The sequence below is a fragment of the Engystomops pustulosus genome, chromosome 3, assembly GCF_040894005.1.
Source record: "Engystomops pustulosus chromosome 3, aEngPut4.maternal, whole genome shotgun sequence".
Classification (NCBI taxonomy): Eukaryota; Metazoa; Chordata; class Amphibia; order Anura; family Leptodactylidae; genus Engystomops; species Engystomops pustulosus.
Window position 1 is genome coordinate 34539054 of NC_092413.1, and position 16411 is coordinate 34555464.

The 16411-nt window shown below is 38.4% G+C and overlaps 1 protein-coding gene across 2 annotated transcripts in view; it reads left to right on the forward strand.

Moving 5' to 3' along the window:
* TASP1 (taspase 1) overlaps window positions 1-16411 on the forward strand; it is a 96414-nt gene that overhangs the window by 27028 nt on the left and 52975 nt on the right. For both annotated transcript variants that reach the window (XM_072140449.1, XM_072140448.1), the window contains one exon: window positions 4031-4137. In XM_072140449.1, the coding sequence (XP_071996550.1) occupies window positions 4031-4137 (107 nt within the window). The remainder of the gene's footprint in view (window positions 1-4030; window positions 4138-16411) is intronic.

Below are 16411 nucleotides of genomic sequence, written 5' to 3' on the forward strand. Positions count from 1 at the left end.
AAATCTGGTCAAACAGGTGAATCATCCAGAAAATCTACTTTGATGTGAGATGTAAATTGGTTGGATGTAGTCTCTAAGGCATAGAGCTCAGCATTAAAGTCAAGCTCTCCCCACCTCAGGATGCCGTAGTAGTTGCTGTAATTGACTTGCATTCAGAGATATAAATAATCTGTTTTCCTGAAGTCTGGTGCATGATGTCAATTACAACAGTATTTTCTGGATGATGTCACAACACTGGATGCATTAACATTTTTTGTCTCAAAATAAAAGTAGAATACCAAAAGAGAAACACAGTTGGATGCGTACACAGGACTATACATATGATAATAATTTTATTGATGAGACCTGTTTAAACGTTTACACGCCGCGTCCATGGCGTCTCATCTGGGGGTGGGTGGTTTTGGCTATATATATTCAGGACAGCACCCCCATCTCATCACTCACCCCTGAGGAAGTTGCTGGTTAGGTGACGATACGCGTGGGATCTGCTTCTCTCCCTCCTTATCGGACCATGCCTGCTTACCTTCCGCATATGGCTATATGAATTCAGCCTGGTTATTCCACTTGTTAGGCTTGCGTGCAAGATTACAATAGAGCTCTTTTTACAGATTACTTCTGTTTTAAACTGCATATATTACTTGTCTGTGTACATTGTAGCTATATTTTGCTATGTATTATGTATGAATTACATTGTTATTACCATTTTTGCAGATTGGGATAGAGAGTATAGGGCACATATTTCTTGTTGTCCTGTGGTTATTGTCTGATATATGTTTTCAATAAAATTATTATAATGTGTATAGTCCTGTGTACGCATCCAACTGTGTTTCTCTTTTGGTTTATACAAGTATGCAAGAACACCCCTTGACTAATTCATATTGGTAGTGCCCGTCTTATCTTTGGTCTTGTTAAAAGTAGAAAACCAGCCATTAAATATCCCTTTACCCCAGACTCCCCAGCAGCCTAGGGTTTATCACTTTTTAAAATACCACACTGAGAGTTTGAAAGGGACCCTGGGATCCTTGCAAATAGATACTATTGATTATTAATACCTGAAGGGGGGAGGATAATACCCACACGAGCTAACCCAACTGCATCCTTCAATATTAAAAACAGCAAGAAGGAAAACATACACATATTAGGTATTTATGTCCCCTGCGATTATAAATGATTATACCATAGTTGTAATTGTTACCATGTCTGTAACTATCCGCCTAAATGACACACTGTCATAGCATGATTAAAGCAGACGTGAAGTCTCAAGGACACTAGTGGCGTCCAGTTATGTTACAGTTCGATACTGAGACTTTGTTATAGAACAAAGGTCGAAAATGTATAAGAAATCGGTGCTTCTTTTATTAATGTCTGTCTCAATAATGTATATGTAAACAATACATGCATGTATGTTTTACTAATTAGACCAAATAAAGCTTTTGGGAAAAAAAAAAATGGCGCTGTGCCCCACATGTTGTATGTGTTTGTGTTTCCTCTGGCTCGGACAGTGGCTACAAGACAATTTCATGAATGGGATCAGCAACTCACATGAATTTTAAGCCTGTATCCTGACAGATAGGGCTTCTATCGCCATTCTTAGATATGTGTCAGTGCTCCACTTCCAAGAAGCCTTAATCCATCCAGAAAAATGTATTTGGGTGTCCTTAAAGGTTCCATACACCTGGCCCAAGGAGACCTAATAAACCTCATAACCAACCTCTATCAGGGCAATAATGATAGCAGTCTTTTTTTCCCATTTTCTTACATTCCAAACCTACTACCAATATGTTTGGCTGGCCTGCTTTAAAAATGGAATACCGTATATGTGGATCATTTTTGTATGGTTGTTCCTAAAGTAAAGCTACCAGCAGAATTCTTTTAAATAAACCAATGTCAATTACATGTTACTTTATGCCCCCTGTTTTGCGTGTGATCTTCTTCAGCTTTTTTTGGGCTTTGTTTTGATGAAAAACTTGTTTAAAAGTTATGCAAATGAGCTGGAGGGGCTCTGGTGGGTGTCAATGGAGCTCCTCCAGGTTCCGTAGTCTCTCAATTATTCACACCCCTTTCAGGGCTTCTTACCCGCCGCCTCCCTCCTCCAGCCCAGCCAGAGAGCCGTTGATATCACCCAGTTCTCGGCAACTCCCATGCATAATCAGACGTCTCTAAAGAGAGCTCAAGAGATCGGCGACTAGATTCTGTGAGAGTGAAGCTGTTTCTGGGTTCACTTGCGCACCTGCATTGAGGAGCAGCGGGCTGGGCACTGCAGAGACACACACATGCCAAGGAATGGCCGAGTGGAAGGTGATGTCACTGACTCTCTGGTTGGGCCAGAAGAGGGTGGCGCGGGCAGTAAGCACTACAAAGGTGCTTTATATCTGCAACCAGAGCCTCTGTTGTGCTGAAAAATGAGTTTGAAAAATTATGCAAATAAGCCTCAATGCCATAAATAAGAGCACATGAGAATGAAGGGACACAACAGAACATGTAAGTGATGCTTTTTTTTTTTTTTTTGCAGGATCATGCTGGTAGATTTTTTTTTTTTAAGGCGACAAGTACTCATTGCTTCATAATAAAATAAATGACATGACCTTGCAGAGAAATGGCATTGGAGATGGGCTTCATCTGTTGTCTATTTACATTGAGGCAATTGAAAGCGATTATCTTGGATCATGCTGTTCTTTTGCATTGTTTCGCACGATCTTGATAAATGTCTGCCAAACATAGCGATATTTGTAACATTTCGCTTTCATCTGCGGTTCCTTCTCATTTGTTTTGTCTCCGTCCCTCTTAATACTAAAGACAGAGAGAATTGTTAATTTCCTGCTGTAGAATATAATTGTTAAACAAATATTTCCGTAGAACATTCTATGCGTGGAATCCGGCGTAGCAAACCTTGCATAATTCTCATCAGACCTCATCATGAATGTCCGTGTGGATACAGATAGCTCTGTTTATTATTATTATAGCAGGCTGCAAATTTTGAGAGTACAGGGTTAACTTTTTTTTTTCTAAATATATATGTTGTCTATATCATTGTTGTATTTATTAGTCAATAAAAGGACTAGTGTCCACTGTTGTGAATTATATATAATGTATCTTGTTAAGGTCAAATAAACAGTATGTATATGGTTGGCTCTGCCCACACAACATTTGTGGTGTGAATTTGGCAAATCTGCCAGAGAATGGTCCTACCTACTTGGCAATTAAAGGGAAACTACCACCACATATCTACCTATAAAGATAGATTAGGTGGATCTATAGGACGTGAGGATAGCCCTTCTAAAGTGCAAAACTAATTAACTAAAAGCAGATGGTTAATTAAAAATCTTTTGATCCCCTTTTGTCTCCTATACTGACATCTGTTATCAATAGACACCTGTTATTTATAGCGGAAAAACAGAGGGAGACCTGCTAAATGCAGGTATGAGCATACCCTGAGATGGTTAACATACAGGCTAATGATTGGCTAGACATAACCATTCCCACCTGCAACAATCTCTTTTTGAAGTGGCAACATTGCAGAACTAACTAAAACGGCAGACATACCCGATTTCTTTCGTTATTTTTTTTTTCTGTTGTGCTACTCAATTGGATAACCCCTTTGAACCTATTATTGTATCGATTCTTTTATTCAGGGAATTGCTGTAAAGGAAATAAATGAGAGCTTTATTAGTAGACTTTAGTAGGAGTTCATTTACAAGTATAGAGGAGTGGACCAAAAGTTTGCCCTGCCCGACCCAGACATATTGCCGGATTGGCTGCCAAACAGCCAAGCCGTCAAATTACTCCCACCCAGTTATTAGCCATGGCCTTGAATGGGCAAGGGGAAACCCGGAAACCTCTGCTAGGGGAGTTAATTTGCAAGATTGGCGGTTCAGCAGCCAATCCGGCAATATGTCCGGGTCAGGTGGGGCACATCCAAACTTCAGCTCCGCTCATATCTCTACTTACAAATAATGTATACAAATGTGCTTAGTCTACTTCTGTGTGTCCTATATTTTAAGGATAATCCTATGCCCATTCATTTCTTTAGAGTTGAGCCTAGCTGCTTTTAAGCGCAACAAACGAAAACTGGAACTGGCTGAAAAAGTGGAAACCGATTATATACAATTAAAGAAAAGAAGACAATCAAGTGAGAAGGTTGGTTTACTTAGATATGGCTTGTTCGGTCAGTGACTAGTACCTATTTATAGTATATTTTATACAGTGGGTATTAGGATTATACTTTATTAATAAATTTGAAGTCCATTACAGATGTATTGCAAATATGTCTTTCTGCTTTTTTTTATCTTGAAGCATTTGCATTACAATATAATTGTGTGTTATAATTTACCTTGCACCCTGACAGAATCCTCTGTGTAGTCCCACGGGTTGGGCTTTGGTTTGGGTGCCTTTCAAAAAACAACATGTTGCAGACTGCTCAGCTCTTGGCCCCCACCTTTGTGCTCCTATCCAGGTCCATCCTCTTCCCGATGATGTCTGCTCACCAGGCTGTGAGCTCTGTGAAGGAGCTCTCCAGTTAACAATTCTCCTGTATTTTGCATAGTTAATCTCACCTTTTGGGCTTTATGCTCCATATATGGCACCACTCTATTTCTCCTTTTAACCGGTTCGCGACTGCCCGCCGTGTGTTCACGGCGGCGGTTGCATTCCGATGCATGGAGAGGGCTCGCGGCACCGATCGCGGGTGTTTTCTTGCTGATCGCCGCCGGCAAAGCTGCCGGTGGCTTCAAACACCTCTTTCCGAGGATCGCCGCTCCCCGATCCGTCGCCATGGTAGCTTCGGGTCTCACGAAGACCCGAAGCTACTTCGGGTTAACCCATTCATTACAATGTGCTATCAACACATTGTAATGTATGAGGAGTAAAATCCCCATATACTGCCATACTGTAGTATGGCAGTATATGGTAGGATCGATCAGACAACCTAGGGTTAAAGTACCCTAGGGAGTCTGAAAAATAGTAAAAAAAAAACTATAATAAAAAAACCTAAAAATTCAAATAACCCCCTTTCCCTAGAACTGATACACATTAGGTATCGCCGTGTCCGAAAATGCCTGATCTATCAAAATATAATAGCGTTTTTTCACTGCGTTTAACCCCGTAATGGAAAATCGCGTCCAAAGTCAAAACTGGCACTTTTTTGCCATTTAAAAAACAATTAAAAATTCTATAAAAAGTGATCAAAAGGTCGTACAGTCCTAAAAATAATATCATTGAAAACATCATCAAAAGTCGCAAAAGATGACACCACCCTCAACTCCATACAACGAAGTATGGAAAAGTTATAAGCACAAGAATTCGGCAAAATAAAAAAAAAATTTTGTTCATGAGGTTTTAATTTTTGTAAATGTATGAAAACATTCTAAAACCTATACAAATTTGGTATCCCTGTAATCGTACTGACCCAAAGAATAAATTAGAAGCGTCATTTGTGGCGTGAAGTGAAAGCCGTAATATCCAAGCCCACAAGAATACGACACAAATGCGTTTTTTCACCATTTTCACTGCATTTGGAATTTTTTTCCTGCTTCCCAGTACATGGCATGGAATATTCAATGCGATCACTATGAAGTGCAATTTGTTACGCAAAAAACGAGCCGTCACATAGCTTTTTACGTGTAAAAATAAAAAAGTTATAGATTTTTGAAGGTGGGGAGTGAAAAATGGAAATGAAAAAACGGGAAAGGGCCCGGTCCTTAACCGGTTAAAGGAATGAATACATTTACAACTGGGAATTTTCATTCCCAGTTGTAAACACAAATAAAAGGGCATTTTAAAGGCCTTTGCTAAGACATTACATGGACCTTTTTCTAGATTTTAGGAACTTGGTAAGTTTTTAATTAAATGATTAAACAATATCCAATACGTCCCTAAGCTCCTCCTAGTGGCAGCAACATGCAGCCATAATGTTAACATTTAATTGTATTCTGAATATGTTTTAATAAATTAGTGCTTTGGTCACAATAGAGAGATATGAAATTAACCCAAACAACATTATGTTTTGTAACAAAAGATGAGAAATTAATTATGGTATAGTACAAACCTATGGTACAATACAGACCTATGATAATCCTTTTGACGCAATACATCTTTAGATTTGTAATTGCATTGCTTGTTTGTATTTCTCTAAGTTCCTGTATAAACAATAATGCCAAATATCTTCCAAGTTGCTTTATTGGAAAACCGCTTTCCAGCTGTTTCGCGATTTGTGTGTTGTGTAGGAGCAACATTGATTCCTTTTTCCAGTTGGAGTTGGATTTGTGGTAAACATCAATAGCAGGTCCCTTACTCATCTCCATTCCAATATTTTTTGCAACCAGCAAAATGTTTTACGGAACCATCTGGCAAGACAAAAAAACAAGGCTACATAACTTGCTTTGGAAATTCATGTGCTTATAAATATGTATGTTATGTTATTCATGCCTATGCTCAGCATCAAGTTCAAAGTAGAAAATTTCACTTACTGTTTACTCTTCCTACCACAAAGCCACCAATCTTCAATCCGAAAGAATCCTGTGTATGAAGGGGTGGTCGTTTTTAAGAGAGATTTCACCTTTTAATGTTTATGGCATATCCACAGGACTTACCATTAAAGTGAAAGGAAAGAATTATCCACTGCCCCTTTAACTCAGAAGCAAGAACTTGATTGGATGACCCTTTTTATTTTAAACATTTCGGAGGAACAGAACTATAGGCAGTTACCAGGCATACTTTTGTTGTAAGTTTAGAAGTTTAGGCAGCAAAGACTTCAGGGGTTTTCCATCTTAAAATTGTTGCCAGGGTTTTCCATCTTAAACTGATGGTGAACGAACTTAACCTCAGATTCTATTGTTTTCTATAGTAAAAGTAGCAGTTTTCACTGTGAAAATGACAAACGCACTTCAGTGGAACCTAACGAACCCAACTGGAAGTCATTGGAGTCCTCCTTGTAACAATTTTTGCATAATGTTGTGGCTCTAGATCCTGCCCAGGCAATTATTTCTTTGCAGGTGGAATAATCTAGCATGTTCTGTTCCCACTTTCTTTTGGGTACATGTTGTTGAGAGTGTTTTATTTATTGAAATTGGGATATCAAACTCATATTCCAAGACTGCGTAACTTTAACATTCTCCACTCAACTGACAGCTGTACCCCTGTTATGTCGGACCCTCCAACTACGCCCTGTCAGTAACATTCTCCTCTCAACAACGTTCTCTCCACCATTCTTTTAACCATTTATCAATCTTCCTTTATCTCAACACCTTATGCCCAACCAACCTCCCCCACCATTGGCAGTAACTTGCGTGGCATGGCTATGGACAGACCACACGTTCGCTAAAATGTGCTGTTGTGGGTCCTGGAGCAGGAGCTCCAATTAAGTGCTTCATTTAAAGAAATGTTAGAACATATTATCAGCTCTACCTTAGAAGTTAATATAAGTTTAGCTTTATCTTTATATAATCTGTAATTTTACAATATTTGCGTGATTCAGAAGATGAAGAGCTGATTTGTAAAAGTAACACTATATAAATGTAACGACTAAACGCCTTGCGTAGATACATTTATACAGTAATAAAATGACAGCCGGCCCCTTTACAGAAACCACGAGGTTGATGACCATAAGTTTAGTACCCCTGATCTAGACCATATTGTTTGGGTTACCTGCACATGGATATATATGTTCATGTGGTCTGAGTAGTCGGGTGTTGCTTTTTTTTTTTCCCCCAACTTACATTTTTTTGGGTAATAAAAAAAATAAAATAAATAATTACATTAACAGAGAGTAGCATATCAGTACGGGTGTTGCTTCTAAAGGACCTTTTAGGCTGCATTCACGCTGCTGCAAGAGGGACCTATATACCGCCGATATACGTCCCTAATAGATGGCAATGGGCGCACCGTGCCCTATGGGAGCGGTACGGTGCTGCACCAGGCGACACCGTACTGCTCTGTGCCCGTATTACGGCGCCCTGCGCCATACATCCTATGGAGAGGGGCGGGGTTGAGAAGCGCTCACCCCCTCCTCCTCTTCCTGCGCGCTGCCGTTGCCCGCCGTGCAAAGCGTTGTAGAATGCATTTTAATTGTCAACAATGGGGTTTTTTTTTAGCTGTTCACATGTAAAATATAATATTGTGGTCTGAAATTTCGATGATGGAAAGAATAATGGGCATCAAATCGAAATATAGTTCAGGTCAAGCTCCTCGCTATGTTTCCTCTCCAAGATTAGGTCCAGGAATAACTGTTCCTTTTCTTATATAATTTATATAAACATTTTACTTCCTATGTTTTGCCTTGATTTGAGATTTGGGGAAATTTTAAATCGATTTTGCAAGTACTGTCTCCGTTAAACAGACTTGGGAAATGAATCTAGGAGCCGTAACATTTTTACTGCAAGGTTTATTTCCATTCCTTTTGGTTTTATTTGCTAGCATGTTGTGTAATTTTGTTTTACTGTGTCTAGTTAGGCGCAGCGCATGTGATGCAACAGACGTTTTCTACAATTTTAGTTGTAAGATGGATTTGGAGATGTTAAACTTTAATAACCGCTTTGCGGCTGGAGGTGTCTACAGCTCACTTTATAGGAATGTAATCTGGTCTGTCCTATATCAAACTAGCTTTCTTATGCCATATAAAGCAAAATCTCCGACTGTTCAAGGCTTCAAATGTAAGCATGGATAAGAGGTAGATGATATGTAGATCCTGAGGCTTAAGACTGAAATGGATAAGTTATTTGTATAAAAGCTTAAAATAAAAAATATAAAATAAAATCAAAAGGAATATTTGTAAGAATTTTTTTAAGTAATTTGGGATTTTGGCATGGCAAATAAAATTGAGAACATATCTTTTTAAAAGAATAGGCTTCCTTCTTTAAGGGAACCGGTCACCAGATTTTGCCCCATGAAACTACTAGTGCCCTCACGTAGGGTATGAAATGTCCATTCTAGAATTCCATCTTGTATTTAAAATCTCACTTGTTTACCTGTTAAAAAAAACTTTGATCCAACATCATGTGAAAATTAGCAGAGAAGAGTTGCTTTGTGTCGAAGATGAATCAACTTCGAGGCTTGGGGGGAAAATGCCACTTTTAGACGGCCATAGCTTTGGTTCTTTACTACCTAGAATTGAAATGATTTGTTGTCATATTAAACATAAGAATCTCGTCTTTCAGATCATATCAGGGTTGCGGTTCTGTGACCTACAGAACTAGAGATTATAGATAAAGATATACAGTAATTGGAAATATGATATTGGATATTGGATTTTTAATGGTCTGTATCTTTGGTTCTGTAGCTCATAGATCACCAATCCTGATGCTGTCTGAAAGATGAGATTCTTTTCTTAAACATGACACCTATGTTTCTGGTAACCATATAATCAAAGGGTGTTTGAAGTGACACTCCCCTGCAGTTTCTAATCATGAGTAGAGATGAGCGGACCCGAACTTCCTGTTGGGGTTTGCGCAACACAGAAATATTGCCAATCCAGCATATCAATGCCCATAGGAACCAACCATGGCTTGGATTGGCCAGGTGTGTTCCCTTGATGGGATAAAATCTGGTGACAAGTCCCCTTTTTAAAGCATCTATAAATCATTGTCACCACTATTTTATAGACTTCAATTCACAGGCTATGATCTGAATGTCCCCATTTGCTCATTGTTGCTTGTTGTGCAAATGAAACGGTAGTTGAAAGAAATTAAAAACATTTAATATGGTAAACAAATAATAATAATTATTTTTTTTGCTTTAATTTATTTGTTTACTTTGTCTTCATTGAATCATCAAAGATTTACACAGAAGAAAAACTTAAGAACTTTTTGTCACTATTATTGAATATTATCCATCAACTGACCAGTCAGTGATCATGGATGTTCACTTTTGGTTTCCTATAAGTGTAAAGAGCATTGGGAAACATTTGAGGCACCATCTGATAACCTTTTCCTTCATGCTCTCAATTTTCCATACATCTGTATCTCTTCTTTGCTTCTTTACTAGTACGGCGCGCGCCGGGTCCCGGTGCATGGAGAGGGCTCGCGGGCCGAGCCCTCTCCATAGCCGGTAAGTCTTTGCTGCATATTGCAGCAAAGGCTTACCGGTAACACCCGCGATCGGTGCTAGCACCGATCGCGGGTGTTTTCTCCGCGATCGCCGCCGGCAATGCTGCCGGCGGCTTCAAAGAGATGGCGCCGCATGGGCCGCCATCTTGTTGTGGATCGCTGCTCCCCGATGGCGTCACGGGGAGCGGCGATCCGTCGCCATGGTAACCTCGGGTGTTCCGAACACCCGAGGCTACTTCCTTTTAACCCATGCATTACAATGTGCTAATTGCACATTGTAATGCATGGGGAGTAAAATCCACATATACTGCCATACTGTAGTATGGCAGTATATGATAGGATCGATCAGTCTACCTAGGGTTAGAGTACCCTAGGGAGTCTGAAAAATAGTAAAAGTAAAAATAAAAAAAAGTTAAAAAAAAAAAATTATAATAAAAAACCTAAAAATTCAAATCACCCCCCTTTCCCTAGAACTGATATAAAAATAAATAAACAGTAAAAATCATAAACACATTAGGTAACGCTGTGTCCGAAAATGCCCGATCTATCAAAATGTTTTTTCACTATGTTTAACCCCGTAATGGAAAATAGCGTCCAAAGTCGAAAATGGAATTTTTTTGCCATTTTGAAAAATATAAAAAAATTAATAAAAAGTGATCAAAAGGTCGCACAGTCCCAAAAATTATAGTAATGAAAACGGCATCAAAATTCGCAAAAAATGACACTATCCACAGCTCCGTACACCAAAGTATGAAAAAGTTATTGGCCCCAGAAGATAGCAAAATAAAAAAAAAATATTTTGTACAGGAGGTTTTAATTTTTTTAAATGTATGAAAACATTATAAAACCTATACAAATTTGGTATCCACGTGATCGTACCGACCCAAAGAATAAAGTAGACCTGTCATTTGGGACGCAGAGTGAAAGCTGTAAAATCCAAGCCCACAAGAAAACGTCACAAATGTGGTTTTTCACCATTTTCACTGCATTTGGAATTTTTTTCCCGCTTCCCAGTACACACCATGGAATATTAAATACCGTCACTACGAAGTGCAATTTGTTACGCAGAAAATAAGCCATAACACAGCTCTTTATGTGGAAAAATAAAAAAGTTATAGATTTTTGAAGTTGGTGAGTTAAAAATGGAAGTGAAAAAACTAAAAAAGGCCAAGTCGTTAAGGGGTTAAGTATGCTGACTACACGAGACAGTTCTCAGAAAGTGTCCTATACCATGTGTTAGAGGACGTTCATGTAGGGTCTGTCTGAGCAAATCTGACAAACGTGAATCACAAGTGATTATTCCATCTCTTAGTAAATATCTCAGTGGGCCAGTGGACACGTAGCGGGGGTGAGCAACACATTCTAGTAAATGTTAATAACATCACTTATGTTGTCAGCTCCCACAAAAGCGAGTGGTCTGATTGTGATTATCTGTGTCAGAACTGTGAAAAGTCAAGGAATTACTTACATTTTATTGAGGGTGTTTCTCCATGACATAAATACTTAAAAAGTTTTATCAGTGTGTGTCCATCTGCTGCGATCCCTCCACGATCTCCAGCAAATGTGGTGCCCAATCACCCTGTGACACCACATTGAATTTTTGGGAACAACTCGTTATATCGTGAGAGAACAAACCATGTCCAGCTTGTTATATTGCACCAAAAACAACCTGCCTAGTTGAAAAGATTTTGGTACGTTTTACAAATGCCAGCGGCTTAGACACATGATGTTACTACCTAAGGAGTGACCAAAACATCATAAATACATATATAGTATATAAACCAGTCAGATGAATACAGACGGTCCCCTACTTAAGAACACCTGACTTGCATACGACCCCTAGTTACAAACGGACCTCTGGATTTTAGTAATTTTTCTGTACTTTAGTCCTATGCTACAATAAACAGCTATAACAGTTATCTGATGTGTCTGTAATTAAGATTTATTGTTAATCCTGGTTCTTATGACAATCCAACATTTTTAAAATCCAATTGTCACAGAGACCAAAAAAATTTTGACTGGGGTTACAATAATAAAATATACAGTTCCGACTTGCATACAAACTCAACTTAAGAACAAACATTGTTTACTTCCTGTGGATGACGAGCTGTTTACCTGTGTGACATCACATGACCATGGGCAAGTTGTCATCTACAGGAAGTAAATAATGAAACTTCTTGCTGAATGACAGAAAGCGGAGGACTAGAAATCCATTAGGAATTGATACAGAAGGTATTTTGGAAAGTTGTATAACTTTTCATTACACAAACCATGTCAATTATTTGCTGAAAGTGGACAACCACTTGAAATAAACATTGAAGTTTTGTTAACCAGACCCCTCCCCCTAAATTTTAAAATGCCTGAAATATTCCAGAATAGCTGGGAAATCCTCTTCAACATATTCCCAGAGACAATTCAAATTTTTTATGAATTTTTCATTAGCTTGATGTTCTATTGAACAACACATGATTTGTCAAATTTTAAAATACATGTCGGGGGATGTCTGAGGGTAAAACTGTTCTAGCTGCTCATGGAAACCAATCGGAACTCAGCTTTAATTTTACAAACTGCTCTGGGGAAATGAAAGCTGAGCTCTTATTGGTTGTCTTTGGCAACTAGATAAGTTCTGCTCTCAGACACGTCTTGATAAATTTCCACCCAGGTGTACAGTCAGCATCAGTGGCCTAAAGTTATTTTACTTACGTTTTGGATGGTATCGGTGCCATGCTATATTGAAGGTAAACTTGTAAACCAGTCTGCCTTACGGTGGTGCACTCAGATGCACGGTACATACCAAGCCCCAAAAGAGACATTTGAAATTGTGCATCAAGATTTTCGCAAATAGAAACCGAACAAATGAACTATTCCATCTGGTACCATCTGGTGCAGTATTTTGACACAATTTTGCACAGTTACCTTGACCATGTTAATATCGCACAAGACAGAAGCCTTAAATGTGATTCTCTTTTCAGAGTTTGTCTGTGTCCTTCAGTTTTTATCGGACAAAAAAAAAAATTATGATAAAGTAAGGACTCATGAAGGAAACCACTCTTCTGAAAATCTATGGGGATCGGAGAGTGCAGGGAAGATGTTGCCTTCAACTTCCATGTTTCATTTCCAACGGAAGAGCTTAACCTCAAACACCAAAGCAGATGTGCACCAGGGCTAAATTTATATGATCACAACATTCTTGAAGTGGTTTGTTATATTTTGTAAAATTTAGCAGTTACCATTCTGTTGCCAAAATGCGACATGAAAAAAAAGTTACTTCTAGTGACTAATCTGAATGAGGGGAAAGATGATTGGCAAAAATAAGTGCCCGTATAAAGCGCTTTTAGTTCTTGATAATTTATTTTGGAAAAATTTGGAAGATTAATTATCAAACATTTTTCATGCAATACTAATAAGGTTCTTGCTTATCAACCAAATCATTCCACACTTTCGGTAGTATTATTTGTAAATCTGTTTTGGAACACACTTTGGTAATTATCGCACATGACTCTGTTGTTGTATAATGATGATTACTACGCTTTGGTCCATTTGAAGTTGTGGGGGGTGGCCATTACACTATGAATAATATCTATACATAATGATTTCTTTTTAACCTTTCTAAAGTGATTTTTCTTCCAGAAAGAAAGACTCATCTGGTATTTTTCACAAGCACATTTTTACCGTTTTTTTTTTTTTACAGAAACTGTTTCCATATTTTTTAGTTATTAAAAGACCTTCCTAATAAAGTCAGATACGAATCCATATAAATTCTGGATGCACTTTAATGTTTATAAGCACAGAGGTCAGGTTGCTAAGCGAGATGATTGTTTGCCACATTTCCTAAGCGTTTAAAGATGTCATCTGTCTTTTTTTTTTTTCCTTCATCTACTGTAAATGCTACCAGCAGCAATACTCTTGACCCATAACTGACTGTAGGGCATGTCAAGAGTCTACTTGTTCCTGGCTACCTGAGGGTAGTGTCTTTTTTTTTTTTTTAATTTAGAGACTTTTTCTGGCCCTTTTACTCTTTTGGAACCTTCTCTAAATAATTTTTATAGATTTATGTTATATTGTTGTATTATATATTTTTGCTACCGCTTATAGTTTCAGTATTTAGTCTCAAGGAACTTGTGAGAGGTTTACCTATTCAGTTTGGACTGTCCCATACATATTTATGCTGCCATGAAACGAGTCTTATTGCTTCGGGACATAAGAATACTCTGCTTACATTATATTTGTGATCCACATTTATGATAAAAGCCCAATTACACCGGAAACCCCTTCATAAATTGATGAGAACATTAAATGACTGGATTTCATAAGGTCATTGAAATGCAATGATTGTGGTCCATTACTCCTAAGCTACTGCTTACTCCAGCTGTGATGATGTGGTATTGACAAGCCTCCCAGAGTAAGTGCTTCTAACTAGGCCTCATGTATACGGCCGGATAAACACAGACAGTATTGTCTACCGTACCGTGAGTGGGACGTATAAAAATATAGAGCATGTTCTATTTTCCACCTTGTTTCCTTCCGTACGCCAGCATAGAAGTAAATTGGAACATAAAAAATACGGGCTAAACACGGCTGTGCACCGTATGCTGCCGTATTTACTTGCAGTATCTAGAACCAGTGGGTGGTGCATTCTGTCAGCCATTCAGTAGTCAGCCCACATCTAAAATTACAGATCTGTAATTAACAGGAAAGGTATGACTGAAAAACGTATAAAGTGACCTGCAAAATCCTGTTTTATTTTCGTTTGTGTGGGCAGTTGGCAGACTCCCTTTAAGACATTCATCATAAGGAGGTCACCAATTCTATTCCCCCAGTGGGTTTGTCTTCCATTAGGTATGCAGTTTGCATTGTTATTGTGAAGTATTCCTGTATAATTTATGAAACTGCTTTTATTTTTATATGCTTGCTAAATGCTGAAACTAAGAGGACGCTCAACTGTGGATGAAGATTGATAACCGTGTGATAACACACATTCTGTGCAGAGAACAATGTAAGGCTCCCTGGGCTGATTTACAATCCTACCAATTCCAGGGAAAGAGATGTCTTTTGTTTCTGGGGTGCCCATGTGATAATTTACTAACCAATGAACTATGGACATTACTTCTTTATCTTTAACTAAACAAGCCCAGGTCCTGCACCACTAAAAGTTTGTATAATCCTTTGTGACGCAAATAAAGCATCTTGCATCTGCCAGCCTTGCATGGCATCATTTCTCCACAGAGATTACGATATTATACCATACTTTGTGTTGGGGGGATTTCTTTGAGCTCACTTTGTGGATTTTATTAGTAATTAGAGAACCTGAGGTTGTGTGAACAGGGGCAGAACTCAACATTATCACGTAGTGATGTCCACTATTTGTAGAAGTGAATGTGGTATTAGAGTGCAGGTTCAACTAGCAGCTAAATTATATTTTGGGATACAAGTAAACCCTGTTCTTGTGACTGGTGGGGATTTGTGGACTGGGAAATAGTATTTTACAGTGGTCATGCTGAAAAACTTGCTAATGTCCTTTGAAATCAAGATTTATCATGCTGTGCCTCGCACTATTGGTGAAAATAAGCATTTGTTAAGTGGTCTTCTGGTGATGTCTGTGGCTTTTCATAGCATTTCGGGATTGAACCACACTAGTTGACCTGTAGTCCAATAATGTTGCTCAAACAAATCAACAGTATTACCTAATCAGGACCTATTAGCCTTAGTTTGCAAGTCCTAGTCATTAGATTATGTTTTTTCCTTCAGTACAGGCGGTCCCCTACTTAAGGACACCCGACTTACAGACAACCCATAGTTACAGACAGACCCCTCTGCCCACTGTGACCTCTGGTGAAGCTCTCTGGATGCTTTAAAATAGTCCCAGACTGCAATAATCAGCTTACAATTGTCTGCAATGAAGCTTTATTGATAATTCTTGGTCCTATTACAGCAAAAAAATTTGAAACTCCAATTGTCACTGGGGCAAAAAAAAAAAAATTGTCGGGAACTACAATGATAAAATATACAGTTTCGACTTACATACAAATTCAACTTAAGAACAAACCTTCAGTCCCTATCTTGTATGTAACCCGGGGACTGCCTGTATATATAAAAGTGGGAACAGATCCAAGCATGGCCAGGGGGTTAAAGGAAACATTTGTGATGGACAGGAGAACGTATCTCCAGAGCACCAGTCAGAATCCAGCCTTAGATCTGTCTTTGTTCATTTGCATTACATTGATGGTAAAGCACAGTACTATGACCTTATTATATAATGGTAGAAGTAAAAGAATTGGTATAAAGTAACTGTGACAACACAGGAGTTCCTGAGGTTACAATAATATAGCATGTGTATCTAATAAACTGTGTTCTATTTATTTTATGCCAGTACA